This window comes from Erinaceus europaeus, chromosome 15, assembly GCF_950295315.1.
Source record: "Erinaceus europaeus chromosome 15, mEriEur2.1, whole genome shotgun sequence".
NCBI classification, from domain to species: Eukaryota; Metazoa; Chordata; class Mammalia; order Eulipotyphla; family Erinaceidae; genus Erinaceus; species Erinaceus europaeus.
Window position 1 is genome coordinate 28,438,196 of NC_080176.1, and position 17,076 is coordinate 28,455,271.

Here is a 17,076-nt window from a genome sequence, read left to right on the forward strand (position 1 = left end):
TTTTAAGATTTTATTTATTTATTAGTGAGAAATATAGGAGGAGAGAGAAAGAACCAGACATCACTCTGGCACATGTGCTGCCTGGGATCCAACTCAGGACCTCATGCTTGAGAGTCCAAAGCCTTATCAGTGTGCCACCTCCTGGACCACATATTTATTTAATTTTTTTTACCAGAGCACTGCTCAACTCTGGATTATGGTGGTTTGGGGGGTAGAGGAGTGGGGGGAAATTGAACCTGAGAGCCTCAGGCATGAGAGTCTCTTTGAATCACCATTATGCTATCTACCCCTGTCCTCTGCCTCGTTCTACCTGAAAAAGTCAGCTTGGAGCAATGAGGTCTTGGCAATGAGAAAAAAAACATAAAAAAGGGGGGGGAAAGTTGAAAAGAAAGAAAAAGTGACTCACGAGCTGTGAAATCATGTGTGTGAAAGTTTCTGCCTCTGGAGAGAGAGAGAGAGAGAGAGAGAGAGAGAGAGGGAATTTATAATAATAATACTTAAGAAGAATAAACTGTCAAGATGCCCTCAAATCAAAGGTGAGAAATGGCAGATGCAGTCTAAGTGTCATGGCACCAAGCTGTTTGAGGGGGGCCAGGCCCAGGACTTGAGGACTCAGAACAGACCCAAAAGTGTTCCCAAGCTGCTGGTGTTTTTCCTGGGATGATGGGTGAGTTCAACTGAGTCTCCCAGAACATCAAGGATCAATAAACCTTCCTCACACCCTGTCCATGCAGAGCTGGACAACCAATCTGGACCCTGGAACTGCCCTCAAGCTCCCCCTTCACACCCCAGCTCCCCCAGACCTCCCCTGATTCTGGGCCTGTCCCTTGGGGGCACCCAGGCAGTCTCCCATTTCCCTGACCTGCTTGGCTGCCCCTCACAACTTCCAGTCACTTCTCCTGGGCCACAGGTGGAAAGTTCTGTGGCCTGCCTACTCTCCACCCCACTCCCTCCCAGCACCAGTTGGCAATGTCCCAGAAAGACAGGCAGGAAATTGTGAGGGACTGGTGGGGTGACCACTAGGTCACCTCATTTCTATGCTCAGAGAGCTGCCTAGAGGGTGGGAAGCTTGGGGAAAGGGCATGGCTAAGGAGATTGAGGTGATGGGGTGCCAGGACTCCCCTCCCATCTCTCAGGCCTCAGTTTCTCCCCCTGTACAAAGGTGGGGAGAGTCCTGTCCTGTGAGTGACTGGGAGGCCAGAGTGAGGTCATGGCAGGAAAGTGGTTATTGTCACCGTGGGGTGGCTGTCTGCAGGAGGTGACCCTGTAAGGAAAGTCCCAGAGGGTGCGGTCTGGGCAGAAACCAGCCTTGTTTGCGTTGTTGGTATGAGCCTGCTCCAGAGACAAGACAAAGCTTTGGCCTCACTGAGCACCCACTACGTGTTTCAGGTCAACTGTGTACGAGGCCTTAATTTCCCCATAATGTCTGCTTCTTCCCACTGGCCCTGCAGTCCATTAGTTAGTCTATCCTGGTTGTGGTCCAGCTCATACGTGCCTGGTGGCTTCCAGCAGGGATTTCAAGTACCCGGGTCTGGCCTGAGGGGCCACACAGCTTGTGGATGCCTTAGTGGCCCTGTCTCCCCAGCTCGGTGGGGAACAGAGAGACTGAGCAGCCGGGCAGAGAGGGAAGGGCTCCCCTAAGCCAGTGGTGCTGGGCCCTCACCAGTTCCCAATTCTTTTTTTTTTTTTTTTTTTTTACTAAAGCACTGTTGCTCAGCTCTAGTTTAAGGTAATGCAGGGAATGAGATTGAACCTGGGACTTTGGAGCCTCAGGCATGAGTCTGTTTGCTTAACCATTATGCTATCCCCCCCGCCAAATCCTTTTTTCTAGGCGTCTGGGCCCTCTGTTCTGAATGAGGTCCTCTTGAGCTGAGGTCTCCTGCCCTGCCTACTTTGTCCCCACCCCATTTCTGGGCATCTGAAGCCCTGTGTCCCCCACTCTTCCCTGCCTCACTGCAGAGCTCAGGCCTGGACTAGACCCCAACACCCAGTCCCTTACCCCCTCCAGGCCTCCCCTCCTCTCCCTCCTCCATCAGCCGCCTCCCCTTCCCTGCCACCAGTTGCCAGTACCTTGGGGGAGGGGGTGTCGGGCTAGCCCCCACCCCCAGCCCCTCCCTTTCCAGGGCCAGTGGGGACTTTGTACCCTGGCTGTTTTCGTGTGAACCAACAGAGTAAACAGCTATCTACTGGAGTCCCCAGGGCCTGGTTGTGTCACCTCCCTGCCCCCCACCTCAAGGCTGGGGAACAGGTGCTCAGGGTAGGTTTCCCTGGGGGAGGGTAGGGGGATATCCACCTTCATCAAAGATCTGCAGAGGGACATGGGCACATTCTCAGGATGTCTCCCTAGGGGCTAAGAACCCAGCCTGAGAGAGAGAGAGAGAGAGAGATAAAGAGAGAGAAACCACGATGCAGGACCATACCCTGCAGGCTGACTCAGGGCCTGTCTCCTCTCAGGGGCCTGGGGACAGGGGACACGGGTTGCTTCCCTATGACTCAGAGACCTGGGGTTGGGGCCTTCCACTTGTTTTGTGGCTGGGCTGTGGAATCCAGAGAAACTGGTCAGGGGGAGCCCTTCCCCGCCCCCCTCAGGGGGGAAGCCCCTCCCTCTGCCTCCGCCCATGGGCCGAGCTATAAAACCAGCCCTCTAGCCGCAGGCTCCCGAGACGCTGTGCCACCTGCAAGAGCTGTTCCCAAGTGACTCCTGAGGACAGGGCACTGCTGCCAGATTCCAGGCGACAGCCCAGGACACCCCTGCAGACTCTTAGCTACCGACCCCTAGGGTCAGACCCCCGCCGCGCCATGGCGTCCATGGGGCTACAGGTGATGGGAATCGCGCTGGCCGTGCTGGGCTGGCTGGGCGCAGTCCTGAGCTGCGCGCTGCCCATGTGGAGGGTGACGGCCTTCATCGGCAGCAACATCGTCACCTCGCAGACCATCTGGGAGGGGCTGTGGATGAACTGCGTGGTGCAGAGCACCGGCCAGATGCAGTGCAAGGTGTACGACTCGCTGCTGGCGCTGCCGCAGGACCTGCAGGCCGCCCGGGCTCTCACCGTGGTCTGCATCGTGGCCGCAGCCTTCGGGGTGCTGCTCTCGGTGGTCGGGGGCAAATGTACCAACTGCGTGGAGGACGAGACCGTCAAGGCCAAGACCATGATCATGGCGGGAGTGGTCTTCCTGCTGGCCGGCCTGCTGGTACTGGTGCCAGTGTCCTGGACGGCCCACAACGTCATCCGGGATTTCTACAACCCGCTGGTGGCCTCCGGGCAGAAGCGGGAGATGGGGGCCTCACTCTACATCGGCTGGGCAGCCGCGGGGCTCCTGCTGCTTGGGGGCGCTCTGCTCTGCTGCTCCTGCCCGCCCCGCGACGACCGCAAGCCCTACTCTGCCAAGTACTCCGCTGCCCGCTCGGCGCCCGCCAGCAACTACGTGTAAGCCGACGTCCCCGGTTCATCCCCGGACTGGACTCTTGTACTCGGACCCCGGCGTGGGTGGTCTTGGGGCTGGGCCGCACCCTCTGGGACCTCCGTGGTCTCGAAGCCCCCTCCTCGCTCACATGGATGGACTGAGAGAAGGAGCTGCGTGGAGTGGTGAACGCACCTGCTGGACAGGCCGGTTCACTGGGGCACTGAGTGGGGCCCGTCCCCCTCCTTTGATCTGCCAACTCCCTCCCCTGCACTGAGTGGACAGATGGGTTTGGAGGGGAGTGGTGCAGGTGCTGGTTTGGGGGAGTGCTGGGGCTAAGGGATGCAGAGGCCACCATGCTGGCTACCCTCACCCTTCTCTGTGCCCTGACTCCCTCTCCCCAAGCCTCAGGGGATCCCGGGCTTTGGCAGACAGACAAATCCCCCACTCACCTCACACACCCCAGGGACCTCTCACCCTGCTGCCTCCACAAGGCCACTGGCCATCCCCGGGGTGGGGGCTGGGTGGGAGTGGGGGGAGGGGCTGTCAGTTTCTGGTTCTCATCCTGGGCCAGTCCAAGGCTTTCTCCACTCCAGATGGGGCTCTTGTTTTGTAATGTAAGGCTTGTTTGTCATTATTGTTACTATTATTTTCTACAATAAAATGGAAACCTGTCTTCAGGAAGACACAGGCATGGCGTGTAACTTCAGTGGGGAGAATGGGGTGGCAGCAAGGGTGTGTGTGTGTGTGTGAGAGAGAGAGAAAGAGAGAGAGAGAGCTGCAAACACTTATAAAATTGGCTTGGGGTATCGTGAATCGGGTAGACGCAGGAAGCAGGACCCTGGGGGGATGTCAACCCCAAGATCCCAAGGGTAGGAAGGAGGGACAGGTGGGTGAGGACACCACGGGGGTGGTGGACAGCATTGGCTGGGCAGCCAGTCTGGTCTGGTCACCTGCAGGTCCCACCTCCCAGCTCCTGCTGGGGCCGCCTCTGGCTGTCCCCGCCCCCCCCTGGAGAATCCTGCTGGTCCTGACTGCCCAGCCCAGCTCCAGGTGGCCTCCTCCTCCATGGAGCCCTCCCACCACTCCCTCTTGGAGTAGCTCTGTTCAAGTCCCTGTTCCCATTCTCCATGGAGAGAGCCACCTGCAGGGGACACAGACAGGTCTGTCACTCCTGCTCTCTCTGTCCAGGTGAAAGCACAAAGCCAGAGTCCCAGAGCTGCTAGGCTTCTTTTAATGCAGCTCTGCTTGGGGTAAGATGGCTCAGGCCTCCTTCCCTCCATCCCCCAGGGTGGCAGGCTGCTTCCTGTACAGGTACACAATGCCTGAGATGAAGCCGTCACTGTCATTGGCTGCATCAGGTGGCAGCTCGTGCTTGGCAGTGGCCAGCTCCCAGTGGTCCACAGGCTGGGCCATCAGGCGCTCCCACGCCCCAGACTGCTCTAGCCTGGCCATCTCAGCCTCCAGTGTCTCCTTGTAGCTCAAGTTGGAGGGGTTGGTTCTGGTGGTGAGGCACACCAGCCCACCTGCACAGGTGCAGGCTGGTGAGGGGCTGGGCCAGGCCTGGCGGGTCCCCTCCCTCATGCTATCCCCCTGGGGCACAGGTCCTCCAGGCTTTGTCCCTGGGCCAGCCCCTGCATTCTGGTGTGATGGTCTCCTTGGAGATGGGATTTTTTTTTTTTTTGGGGGGGAAGGTTGGGGATCAAAGCCAAGGCTTCTCACAAGCCAGGTCCATGCTCTACCACTGAGCTCTGTTCTGGACCCTGCCTTGGGCAGAAGGACACATAGGAAGGGAGCACAAGGATTTTGGGCAAACCCTTCACTTCACTCAGCCTCAGTTTCCCCACAAGCAGAAAGGGGAGGCCAGATAGCCAGGAAACTCCAGCTGAATGAATGAATGAATAAATGAATGAGTCCCGTCAGCCTTCCCCAGACATCTACAGTACACTCATGTTCAGTTTGGAAGGCTTCCTGGAGGAGGGGGGAAGGAGAAGAAAAGCAGGGCACTACTGGTGGCAGACAGGAAGATCTTCACTGGCCCTGGGTCATGGGATTTTTCTGCCTGTGAGCTCTCCTCCCCAAGGTTCCCTGAAGTGAGATCTTCCTGGGCCTTCCCTGCTTCAGCTGCAGCCTGGCTGGGGTGAGGGGGCCAGAGGAGAAGCCCCACTTTCTCTGGGACACAAGTGTCTTTGGGACTCCCTGGTCCCCACCTGGTCCCCATCTCTCCGACTTGTGAGCAGAGTGTGAGGGTGGGTAAGAGGCAGCTAGTACATATCTGCCCTCCTGCTAGCTTGGGGTCTCTGATGGCTTAGACCCCAAGGCCAGCCCAGGGGTGAGCTCATGCCAGGGTGTGTGTGTTGGGGGTCAGTATGCAGTGGTGGGCAAGGCTGCTTCTCACCTGCCTTGGTCACTCGAAGGAGCTCAGGGAGAGCGCTGCAGGGCACCTGGCCGTCACTCAGGGCCCCTACCATCAGCACTGCATCAAAGGTCCCTGTGAGGGGTGAGGGGTGGACCCGAGACAAGGAGACTCGACCTGCGAGGGGTCTCAGCCCACCCAGGGGATGCATGGCGGCCACCAGGTCTTGGGGATCCGTGGGGGACATGGGGGTGGGTGCTCAGAAGGAGAATGGGGGTTTGTGGAAGGAGCTGGGGACATGGAAGATGGAGCACTGGCCAGAGAAGGGGGGCAATGAGGGGGCTCAGTCAGGGCTGGGCTCAAGGGTACCTTCAGGGCTAGGTAGGGGCTCCTGGCCCAGGGTGCAGAGGCTGAGGCTCTGGTAGAGTCTTCGGGCCTGTGCCTGCTCCAGCATTCCTGGGCTCCCATCCACCCCATGCAGCTGGATGAAGCCACGAGCCTGCAGCTGGGGTCCAGGGAGTGGGGGAGAGCTCATCACTCTCTACGCCTCCACTTCCCTGCACGAGGGTGTCCTGGTATGAAAGGACAGAACCCCTGGGCCAAGGCTGGCTGGAGAGCTGGAGGGTGGGGGGGGCAGGTTTGGGGACAGGAGAGCAGACAGAGGTAGGGAAGCCTCACCTCAGCAGCCACCAGGCCGGTGCCACAGGCCACATCCAGGACCAAGGCAGCTCCAGGAGGGCCCTTGAGGGCCTGGGCGAGGTAGTCCACGGCCAGGCTGGGGGCACGGTACTGGAGGGTGGCCACGTCCTGGGGACAGAGGGATGATCTGGCTACCTCTGTGTTTGGAGGGCTGAGTGGGGTGGTCTAGGGAATGGCCAAACTCCAATCTCTCTCTCTCTGGGTGTTGGGGACTTGGGTTTAGCTGGGGCTTTCAGGAGAGAGTCCCAAGGGCACAGGTCTGCAGTTAGACCCTGTCCACTATTGGGTATAGTGACCTGTTGGTGCCGCCTCCTCCAGGCAGCCCCTTTGCCCATAGTAGGGAGGTCTTGGCCCCTGATCTTGAGGGGCCAGGGGCTGCTATCCTGGGATCCTCAATCTGGCCAGAGGGCCTGGCTGCTGTGGGTGGCCCACCCCACGTGACAGGTGCAAGGCTGGGTCCAGGTTTCAGACGAGGACATGGAGGCCCGGCCAGCAGGAGGTGACCTAGTCTTTTACCTGGTCATAGTCCGGAGCCCAGCGGTCATAGAAGCGGAGCTTGCGGGCCAGGTCGGTGATGCCATGGGAGGCTCTGACCCGCGCCCGCACCTCGGGTAGGCTTCCGCCCTGCTCTTCAACCATATTCCTTGGAGGGAGGGGGAACACAGGGTCTCAGGATTCTAGGCCAATGTCGCCTCTCTCCCCCCACCCCCGTGCCTCACCCCACTTCCCAGCTCTGCAGCATATGCACAGGCGGGGACCCAGCACAGACTGCACCCGGGGCTCAGGGCCGGCACCGCCCTTTGGCTACCCCATTGTGTCACTCACCACCGCTGGGACCCGCGCAGGTGGGCGCTGGAACGAGGGGCGGGGCCTGCCTGAGTCTGGCCCCGCCCTACCTAATACAACTATTGATTGGTCTTCCTGTATAAAAATAGCCAATAGCAGGACAGATCCGGAGACCAGCTCCCCACTCCCCGCAAGCAGCCAATGAACTCCACTCTTTTGGCCCGCCTCCTGCCCGCGTTTGGACTCAAACCTTCTGGTGTCTAGTTTCCGTTGTGGTCCTGGACGCTCCAGGGCCTGGAATTCCTTCATGCGCGCACAAGTCTGGGCTTTTAGGCAGTGGGGACCTCTGAGTTGCCTTTATTTTTCAAAGAAAGAGAATAAGAGAGAGAGAAGAGACCAGAGATCTGCTGAGCCCTGGCACAAGGTAGTGCTGGGGATTGAACCCGTGATCTCTGGAGCCTTAGACATGCAAGCTGGTGCTCTAATAGGCTGAGCTCGCTCCCTGGGCCCTGGCAGCCAACCTGACTCCACTTACTATGTGCAAGTGATAATTTTTCGTATAATTTTTCTTTTTTAAATTTATTTTATTAGATAGAGATAGAAATCGAGAAGGGGGACCGGGTGGTGACGCACCTGGTTGAGCGCACATGTTCCAGTGCTCAAGGACCCGGGTTCGAGCCCCCGGTCCCCACCAGCAGATGGAAAGCTTTGCATGTGGTGAAGCAGGGCTGCAGGTGTCTCTCTTTCTCTCTCCCTCTCTATCTCCCCTACCCTCTCGATTTCTGGCTGTCTCCAATAAATAAAGAAAAGAAAAAAATTAAAAAAGAAAAGAAATTGAGAAGGAAGGGGAGACACAGAGGGAGAGAAAAAGAGACACCTGCAGTCCTGCTTCACCACTCACAAAGCTTTCTCCCTGCAGGTGGGGACCAAGGGCTTGAACATGAGTCCTGGCTCATGGTAGCATGTGTGCTCAGCCAGGTGCACCATCACCCAGTCCTGCATGTGGTGTTTGTAACACTGAAGGGAAGTGAATGGAGAGCATTGGGAGTAGGGACGTGGTGGCTTCTGGTGGCTGAGGTAGAGCCAGCTAGGGGACACCAGTGGCCAGCTTTTTCTTCTTTCCTACTCAGATCCCAAGTCATAGGTCCTTTTGCATGTGGATGTGGGACAACCCGCCCACACACTACGGGTGGGAGTGCTGTGCTCCAGTTTCACACAGGGACCCTAGGCCCCTCCCACATGGCATCTCTGAAGAAGGTTCCACTCACCCACCCACCCACAGGAGAGTCCGGCTACTACTTACAACCATCTGTGGCCCTTGATGGTCGAGGGCACCCCATTGTCACTCCAAAGTCCTAGGAGTAGCTGAGCAAGAAAGAGGGGAGATATTGCCAAGAACACAGCTCCTAAGTTGGGAAGCACACCTACCCAGCACAGGCTGGATGTAGGATGTAAGTGGCTGGTTTGTTTACTTGTTTCTTTTCTCTTCTTTTCTCTTCTTTTCTCTTCTTTCTTTTCTTAGAATCTATTTATTTATTCATGAGAAGGTTAGGAGGAGAGAAAGAACCAGACATCACTCTGGTACATGTGCTGCCGGGGATCGAACTCGGGACCTCATGGTTGAGAATCCAATGCTTTATCCACTGTGCCACCTCCCGGACCACAACTGTTTCTTTTTTTAACCAGAGCCCTGCTCAGCTCTGGCTGGTGGTGGTATGGGGATTGAACCTGGGACCTTGGAGCCTCAGGTAGGATAGTCTTTTTGCAGAACCATTATGCTGTCTCCCTTGCTTTATGTACTTATTTTTTATTGTAATTTTAAAAAATATTGTTTAAATATTTATTCCCTTTTGTTTCCCTTGTTGTTTTTTTATTGTTGTTGTTATTGATGTCATCGTTGTTAGGTAGGACAGGTAGAAATAGAAACAGGAGGGGAAGACAGAGATGGGGAGAGAAAGATAGACACCTGCAGACCTGCTTCACCACCTGTGAAGCGACTCCCCTGCGGGTGGGGAGCGCACATACTACAATGCACAAGGCCAGGGTTCGAACCCCCAGTCCTGACCTGCAGGGGGAAAGCTTTGCAAGTGGCAAAGTAGTGTTGCAGGTGTATCTCTCCCTCTCTATTACCCCATTTCTGACTGTTACTATCCAATAAGTAAAGATAATTTAAAAAAATGATTTTTAAAATGTTTTCAGATCCTCTTGCCGGCCAGACTTCCCTGGATTGAAGACACCACCAATGTGTCCTGGAGCTCAGCTTCCCCAGAGACCCATCCTACTAGGGAAAGAGAGAGGCAGACTGGGAGTATGGACCGACCAGTCAACGCCCATGTTCAGCGAGGAAGCAATTACAGAAGCCAGACCTTCTACCTTCTGCAACCCTCAATGACCCTGGGTCCATGCTCCCAGAGGGATAGAGAATGGGAAAGCTATCGGGGGAGGGGGTGGGATATGGAGATTGGGTGGTGGGAATTGTGTGGAGTTGTACCCCTCCTACCCTATGGTTTTGTTAATTAATCCTTTCTTAAATAAAAAATAAGTAAATAAATAAATAAATAAATAAATAAAAAATGTTTTCAGATCCTCTAAGACACATGACCTGGAGTTCTGGGCATAAAAGAGACTCTAGTGGGGAAGTCCATCCCAGGGAAGGTGAGTTTCACCTGTTGTTGCCTCTTCCAGGAAGCCCAGGTGAGCTCACTTTGGGTCATCCTGGGTGGAGAGTATCAGAAGCTGTAGCACTAGCCAGTGGAGCAAGGGAAGAGGAACCCCGGTGCCCCCACCCCTATGTGGTGAGCCTGGAATGTTCCAGATCCCCAGATGCGGGGAGGGGAGGGAGAGGTCAAAACAGCAGCACAGTGAAGAAAATACAGTTCCGGTTGGGCGTGTTTGGTTAGCTATTAAAGTCGGCTGGCTGGGGGGTGGGGGGGGCCTCCTCTCTCCTGTCTGCTTTGTTTATCGGTTAATAAGCCAATTAGATCTCTTTGCAAAAAGTAAATAAATAAAAGAAGCTGACTGGCCAGCGAAGACATTAGGGTTATTACACCCACCTCTTCTTGTGTGGCTGTTTTCCAGATGTTTTAAAATGATTGTCGGTTCTGCCTCCTGGATTGGGGTGCCAAGAAGTGTGGGGGGGGGTGAGGAGGGAGGGGTGTGAGCAGGACCCCAGCATGGAGGTTGGGGGGTGTCCTGCAGATGTGGGGGCAGAATAGCCCAGGCAGAGAGGAAGGGGCGATGGGCAGGAAATGGAAGGTGGAGAATGGGGGTGGCAGGTGCACACAATCAAAGTTCAGGGGATAGTTACAGGCTGGAGCCACCCGCAGGGCAGTCACAAAGTCCCCAGCATGAATGTGTTTAAAGCCTCCACGAGGTGAGCTCACCTGGGGTGTGGGTGGCAGGAGGGGGGGTAGAGAGGGAAGGATAGAGAGAACAGAAACCCAAGATTAGACCTGCTGACAGGTGCAGGGGGAGGAGCAGGAGCTAGGCCAGGAGGAGAGCAGGAGGTCCCTGCTCCCCAGCACCCCCAGAGACGCCCCTCCACATAGCCCTGGACCCCAGATTTTTTTTTTACCAGAGCACTACTTAGCTCTGGCTTCTGGTGGTGTGAGGGATTAAATCTGGGACTTCAGAGCCTCAGGTATGAGTGTGTGTGTGTTGGTTTTTTTAGGTTTTTTTTTTTTATTATTTAACTTATTATTGAATAGAGACAGAAACTAAGAGGAGAGGGGGACATAAAGAGGGAAAGAAGCAGAAAGACACCTACAGCACTGCTTCACCACTCATGAAGTTTTCTCCCTACAGGTGGGCACTGGTCCTTGTAGTGCGTGTGCATAACCAGGTGTGCCACCACCTGCCCCCCCCTTAGATTTTATTTATTAATGAGAGGAATAGAAGACCAGACATCAGTCTGGTACATATGCTGCTGGGGACTGAACTCAAGACCTCATTCTTGAGAGTCCAGTGCTTTATCCACTTAGCCACCTCCCACACCACTGAGAGTCTCTTTGCATAACTGTTATGCTGTGTATCCCTGCCCTGGACCCCAGCTCTTACCTCTGAACTTGACCTTTTGTTGGCTGCACTCTCTGGCTGCCTGCTGGAACCACCCTGATAATATGCAAATACATATTTACATAATAATAAAAACGCAGACAAGACTCATGTTCCACATCTGAACTCACTTGGGATAAAGGCCAAGTTCGAAGCTGGGGACCATGCTCCCACCTAAGTCAGCAGCAGCTCCAGCTGTAGGAGGCTGCCCCCACCCCCGGGCCCTGCCACTGCCCTGTCCCTTCTTCTTTCACTGTTCCATCTTTCCTAGGGGGCCAGGCACTGGATTTTGAAGCAAAGCAGACTGAGAGGTCTCCCAGGGTTTCTGGGACTTAAATTGTAATATTGCATATGCAGGGAAGTGACTCAGCTGTCAGAGCACAGGACTGAGCATGTGAGTGTGTGTGGCCTTAGACTGTCCCCAGCACCACATAGCTGTAGTGGTCTTCCAGTTCCCTTTCATAAAAAGGAAGAAAGGAAGAAGGAAGGGAAGAAAGAAAGGAATAAAGAAAGAGAAAGGAAGAGGAAGCAAAAGAAAGAAAGGAAGGAAAAAGAAACCTTGCAAACAAATTTAAATAAAAAAATGGAATTACCTTGTGAGCCAGCAACTCCACTCAGGCATTTCTCCAAATGACATGCAAACACTAATTGTAAGGGGTATATGCACTCCCTACACTCATAGCTGCATTATTCACAACAGCCAAAGGGTGGAAGCAGCCTAAGTGCCCACCAACAGATGGCAGTATAAAGAGGTTATGACATCTGTGGAATACTACTCTGCAGTCAAAAGAGACAATATTGTGTCCTTTGGGGCAACATGAATGGAGCTGGAGGTAGTTATGTTCAGTGATGTAAGAAGTGAGAGAAAACTTGCAGATGGTTTCACTCACATGTGGAAGCTAAGAATTGAAACACGTGAACTTGCAAAAACAAAAACAAAAAAAGGGAGTCAGGTGGTAGTGCAGTGGGTTAAGCACACAAGGTGCAAAGCACAAGGACCTACGTAAGGATCCCGGTTCAAGTCCCCGCCTCCCCGCCTGTAGGGGAGTCGCTTCACAGGCAGTGAAGCAGGTCTGGTCTGTCTTTCTCTCCCCCTCTCTGTCTTCCCCTCCTCTCTCCATTTTTCTCTGCCCTATCCAACAACACCACCATTAATAACAACAACAATAAAAAAACAAGGGCAACAAAAGGAAATAAATAATAATAATAAAAACAGAGGCCCGGTGGTGGGGCACCTAGTTGAGCACATGTGTTACAGGCACAAGACTTCGAACCCCCAGTCCCCACCTGCAGGGGAGAAGCTCATGGGTGATAAAGAAGGGCTGAAAGTGTCTCTGTCTCTCTACGTCTCTATCTCCCCCTTCCTCTCAATTTCTGCCTGTCTCTATCCACTAAATAAATATTTAAAATTTTTAAAATAAATTTGACAGTGAGAATAAAGAAATCACAATCACTACAGCTCAGCTCCATAAGGAGACAAGCCACACACACCCCCTTGGGACAAAGGGATGTCTGAACGGGTGTGTTCCCACCCCCCCACCCCCCCAACCCCCCAACCCCCCGGGTCCTGGAGGAGTTACAAAACACACACACAGCAAGTCAAGTGGGAGGGAGCTGTGGTTGGGGGGAGGCAGAGTGGGGCCTCCTTGCTCCCCTGCCCAGCCTGGCCCTGCTCAGTTATCAAGGAAAAAGCTACGTTCTACCGTGCGAATCCTGCCCCCCACCAGGGGTCTCTAATGCTTGCATTCAGGAGCACCCCTGGCTGACTGTTCCCCCATCTTCACACATGGAAACACTCTGTCCTCACACAGCTCAGCTGCTCTCCTGTCTGTGTTGCCATCTTGGCCCAACAGGGTCGTCTACTTTCAGACTCCATCGTGGAGTGATTGTCCTGCTTGGCCACCCGCAGCCCGTGGCCTTTGGCTTACACATCTGCGCTTGCAGACTGTGGTTCTGAAACTTGAGCTTTGACTACCCCTGGACCCCTACCCCCAAAACTTTTCCTGATGACCCAACTCTACTAGCCATCTTGGTGACAGCTGAGTGTGAAGGTGGAGAGTGTCCAAAGACACTGAAAAGGCTGGGGGTTCCCAAAGCTTAGGCCTTGAGGTGACTGGGGTGTTAGAGGGAGCAAAACAGTCGTGAGTCAGAAAAAGCTTCCTGTCCCAGGGCCTGACAGAGGGAAGGAGGAGCAGAGTCTGGGGACAGAATCTCTGGCCTCCCCCACCACGAGGTCTAGGCCTGGGAGACACTATGCGGTGATGCCCCCAGTTAGGTCCCCCCCTCCCCGCCACCAGCCTGCCCTTGCCAGGAGCCGTGTCTGGGAGTGCTGAGTGGATGTCACTGTGTGGTGTCATCTGAGGGGCCACAGGGACAGATATGCAACCCTCTGGTGCCAGCAAACACCAGGGGAGTTAGGACAGGAAGGGGACAGGGAGAATGCCACCCATGGTGGAAACAGGACAGAAGAGGGGAGAGATGGGTCTTGGCCTCCTACACCATCCCCCCAGGCCCCCAAGCCCCCATATTCCCAGGGGTGTGAGTAAAAAATATTCTCACCTTGAATTTGTTTTTTTTGTTTTTGATTTTTTTTTTGCCTCCAGGGTTATCACTGGGATTCTGTGTAAGCACTACGAATCCACTGCTCCTAGAGGCCATTTCCCCGGCACCACCACCACTGCCATTTTTATAGGATAGGACAGAGAGAAATTGAGAGAGGAGGGAGAGACAGAGAGCAGGAGAAAAAGATAGGCACCTTCAGACCTGCTTCACTGCTTGTGAAAAGACACCCCTACAGGTGGGGAGCCAGGGGCTCAAATTGGGATCCTTGCACCGGTCCTTGTGCTTCATACTATGTGTGCTTAGCCCGGTGTGCTATCACCCAGCCCCCTTTGCCTTGGATTTGTACAAATAAATCTGCTTCCTTAATTAAACGAAAGGACTGAAATTGGTTCCTGCAGGGTTGGGGAGATAGCACAGTGCATAATGCTTCTACAAAGAGACTCTTCTTCTCCTTCTTCTTCTTCTTCTTCTTCTTCTTCTTCTTCTTCTTCTTCTTCTTCTTCTTCTTCTTCTTCTTCTCCTCCTCCTCCTCCTCCTCCTCCTCCTCCTCCTCCTCCTCCTCCTCCTTCTATCTATTTATTTATTACTGGATAGAGACAGAGAGAAATTGAGAGGGGAGGGAGAGACATAGAGGGAGAGAGACAGAGAGACACCTGCAGCCCTGCTTCACCACTCGTGAAGCTTTCCCCCTGCAGGTGGGGGCCAGGGGCTTGAACCTAGGTCCTTACACATTGTAATGTGAGCAGTTAACCAGGTACACTACCACCTGGCCCCAAAGGGTATTTCTTGTCTGAGGCTCTGAGGTCCCAGGTTCAATTCCCAGCACCACTATCAGCCAGAACTGAGAGAGAAAGAAAGAAAGGAGGAAGGAAGGAAGGGAGAGAGGGAGGAGGGTGGAGGGAAAAGATACTGGTTTTGTAAGAAACTGGGCAGAGGGGCTGGGTGGTGGTACACCTGGCTGAGCACACATGTTACAATGAGCAAGGGTCTGAATTCAAGTTCCTGGACCCCCACCTGCTGGAGCAAAGCTTCACAAGTGGTGAAGCAGGGCTGCAGGTGTCTCTCTCATCTCTTTCCCTCTCTATCTCTCAGTTCCTCTCAATTTCTGGTTGTTTCTATCCAATAAATAAATAAATAAATAAAGTTTTTTTTTTTAGAAAGAAAGATAGGAAGGAAGGAAGGAAGGAAGGAAGGAAGGAAGGAAGGAAGGAAGGAAGGAAGGAAGGGACTGGGTAGAAAATGACTATTCTAGAGCGATTTGCATTAGGGACACACACACGCCTCCTGGAGGACCCAGACTTCACCCCGATGGTCACACAGAACCGTCTTTCCCAAGTCAGCCCTTTCCTAAAAGGGTCGCTGCCTGTGAAAACATGTTTCAACATCTTCTGGTCACCCCCACCCCCACCCAAGGCTGTAGAGGGGGAGGGGAGGAGTCCTGGACATGGGGGGAGCACTTAGAAAAGCCAGGAACTCACAAGCACCAGGCTGGGGTAGAGTCTGGCTGCTGCTTTTGATTCAGCCCAGTAACTCCAGCTCCTTGGATGACAACAGTTAGATGACTTGAGGTTAAATAACAGCCCAGCCACAACCTCCCCCGCTTCCCCCCCCACCACCCCGGCCCCCCACAGCCACCCCATCTGGCCAAAGGAAAATAATGGAAGTCACAGGGCGGGACCCCATAAAGCTTTGAGTCTGGGCAGACCCATCCCTCAGGAGCTTCTTGCCCTCTCCCCTTCTTTCTTTGAAGATGTGGCCACTGTGGCTTGGTTACAGACATGAGGACAAAGGCCTCTGGGCATAAGGTGGAAGAGAGGGGGAGGGGGACAGATCCCAGGAGGCTGACTGGTTAGCTGAAACCTGGACCACCAGCCCCAAGTTCAAGTCCCTGATGAAGCCTGTTGTCTCTGCCACGCAGGGGAGTGGCCCTTTGACCCCAGATGTTAGCTGTACCCATTTGGGTTAAGGCAGGTGCCAGCTGACACCACCTTTGTCTCTGTTCTTTCTCCAGAGCTGTGCCTACCCAGGTCGCTGCCCTAATTGAGGAAAATAACAGAGGCTGTTGAAATTGGCAAACCCAGGGCTGGGTGGTGGCACACCTGGTTGAGTACACATGTTACAATGCACAATGGCCCAGGTTTGAGTCCCTGGTTCCCACCTTGCAGTGGTGAAGCAGTGCTGCAGATGTCTCTCTGTCTCTCTTCCTTTCTGTCTCCCCCTTCCCTCTCCATTTCTGACTGTCTATACCCAATAAATAAGTAAAGATAACAAAAAAAATAAAATAAAAAGAAGAAGAAGGGGAGTTGGGCGGTAGGTAGCATAGTGGGTTAAGCGCACATGGCGCAAAGTGCAAGGACCCACATAAGGACCACGTAAGGATCCCGGGGGGAGTGGTTTGCTACCACTCGGCCCCTGAAAACATCCCTCTAGAAATCTTATCCCACCAGAACCTTTTGCTCTGTCACTTTCCCCTCCCAGTCATAGCCCAGTGTTCTCCAGGTCTTTCCACCTGGATGAGTCTGCGTCTTACTCATTCTTTCTAACCGAGACTTAGTCATCTCTCGAATGGATCCACCCAGTTTATTCATCCATCTCCTGGCAAGACCAACCCCAAACAGCCCTCCACGCCATCTTGCGCACGTTCCCTTGTTCCCCTTCCCCAGTGGGTGACTTTCTGGGACTGGGCGTCATAACTCATCCGGACAGGGCGTGGACATAGCAAGAACCAGGGAGAAAGAGTAATTACTATTTAGCTAAGTTCTTCTTTCTGATCCAAGGTTCTGCATTTCCCAGGGAGCCGCCTTCCCCGCCCAGGTCACGCTCACCCACACCTGATGCCTCCCCCGGGCAGCCGCTTTTTTGTTTTGTTTTGTTTTGCTTTCTTTATTTGTCTGCAAATGAGGCTGAGATAGCATCTCAGGTGTGTGATTTACCCCAGAACACCTCTTCCGGAAACTCCTTCATTTTCTGACCCGCTGGGGCTTCTCTGCTGTGAATGGCCTTGGAGTATGAGTCACCTCAGTTTTTGCTTTGTTTGGTTTTTTTATCCAAGGCTGTTTCTCTTTCTATTCTGGAGGTTACCTGAGCTGTCTGGAATGTTCTGGATACTTGTCTTGGTGATAGGGAATTTCCAAAATTTTTAGACTCAGAATATAGGCTGATTTATTATTATGTTGTCGGTAAGAAGACCTCAACACAGAACACAGTAACTGAGAGAA

At 53.9% G+C, this 17,076-nt stretch overlaps 2 protein-coding genes across 4 annotated transcripts; one reads left to right on the top strand and one right to left on the bottom strand.

Annotated features, from left to right (window-relative positions):
* Positions 1–2,673: 2,673 nt before the first annotated feature.
* On the top strand, positions 2,674–4,088 carry CLDN4 (claudin 4). Its single transcript, XM_007517961.3, has one exon. The coding sequence runs from the start codon at positions 2,800–2,802 to the stop codon at positions 3,430–3,432; it is 633 nt and encodes a 210-aa protein (XP_007518023.1). The 5' UTR covers positions 2,674–2,799; the 3' UTR covers positions 3,433–4,088.
* Positions 4,089–4,613: 525 nt separating this feature from the next.
* On the bottom strand, positions 4,614–8,565 carry METTL27 (methyltransferase like 27). 3 transcript variants are annotated; one of them, XM_060173495.1, is made up of 6 exons: positions 8,547–8,565; positions 6,974–7,100; positions 6,437–6,565; positions 6,128–6,263; positions 5,801–5,893; positions 4,614–4,928 (listed from the first exon to the last, which is right to left on the bottom strand). In XM_060173495.1, exons 2-6 carry the CDS (start codon positions 7,094–7,096, stop codon positions 4,666–4,668), a joined length of 744 nt encoding a protein of 247 aa, XP_060029478.1. In that variant the 5' UTR covers positions 7,097–7,100; positions 8,547–8,565; the 3' UTR covers positions 4,614–4,665. The 3 variants fall into 3 exon arrangements, with proteins under 3 accessions (XP_060029478.1, XP_007518071.1, XP_060029477.1); XM_007518009.3 differs by lacking the exon at positions 8,547–8,565 and adding an exon at positions 7,283–7,412; XM_060173494.1 differs by lacking the exon at positions 8,547–8,565 and adding an exon at positions 7,177–7,258.
* Positions 8,566–17,076: the final 8,511 nt, after the last annotated feature.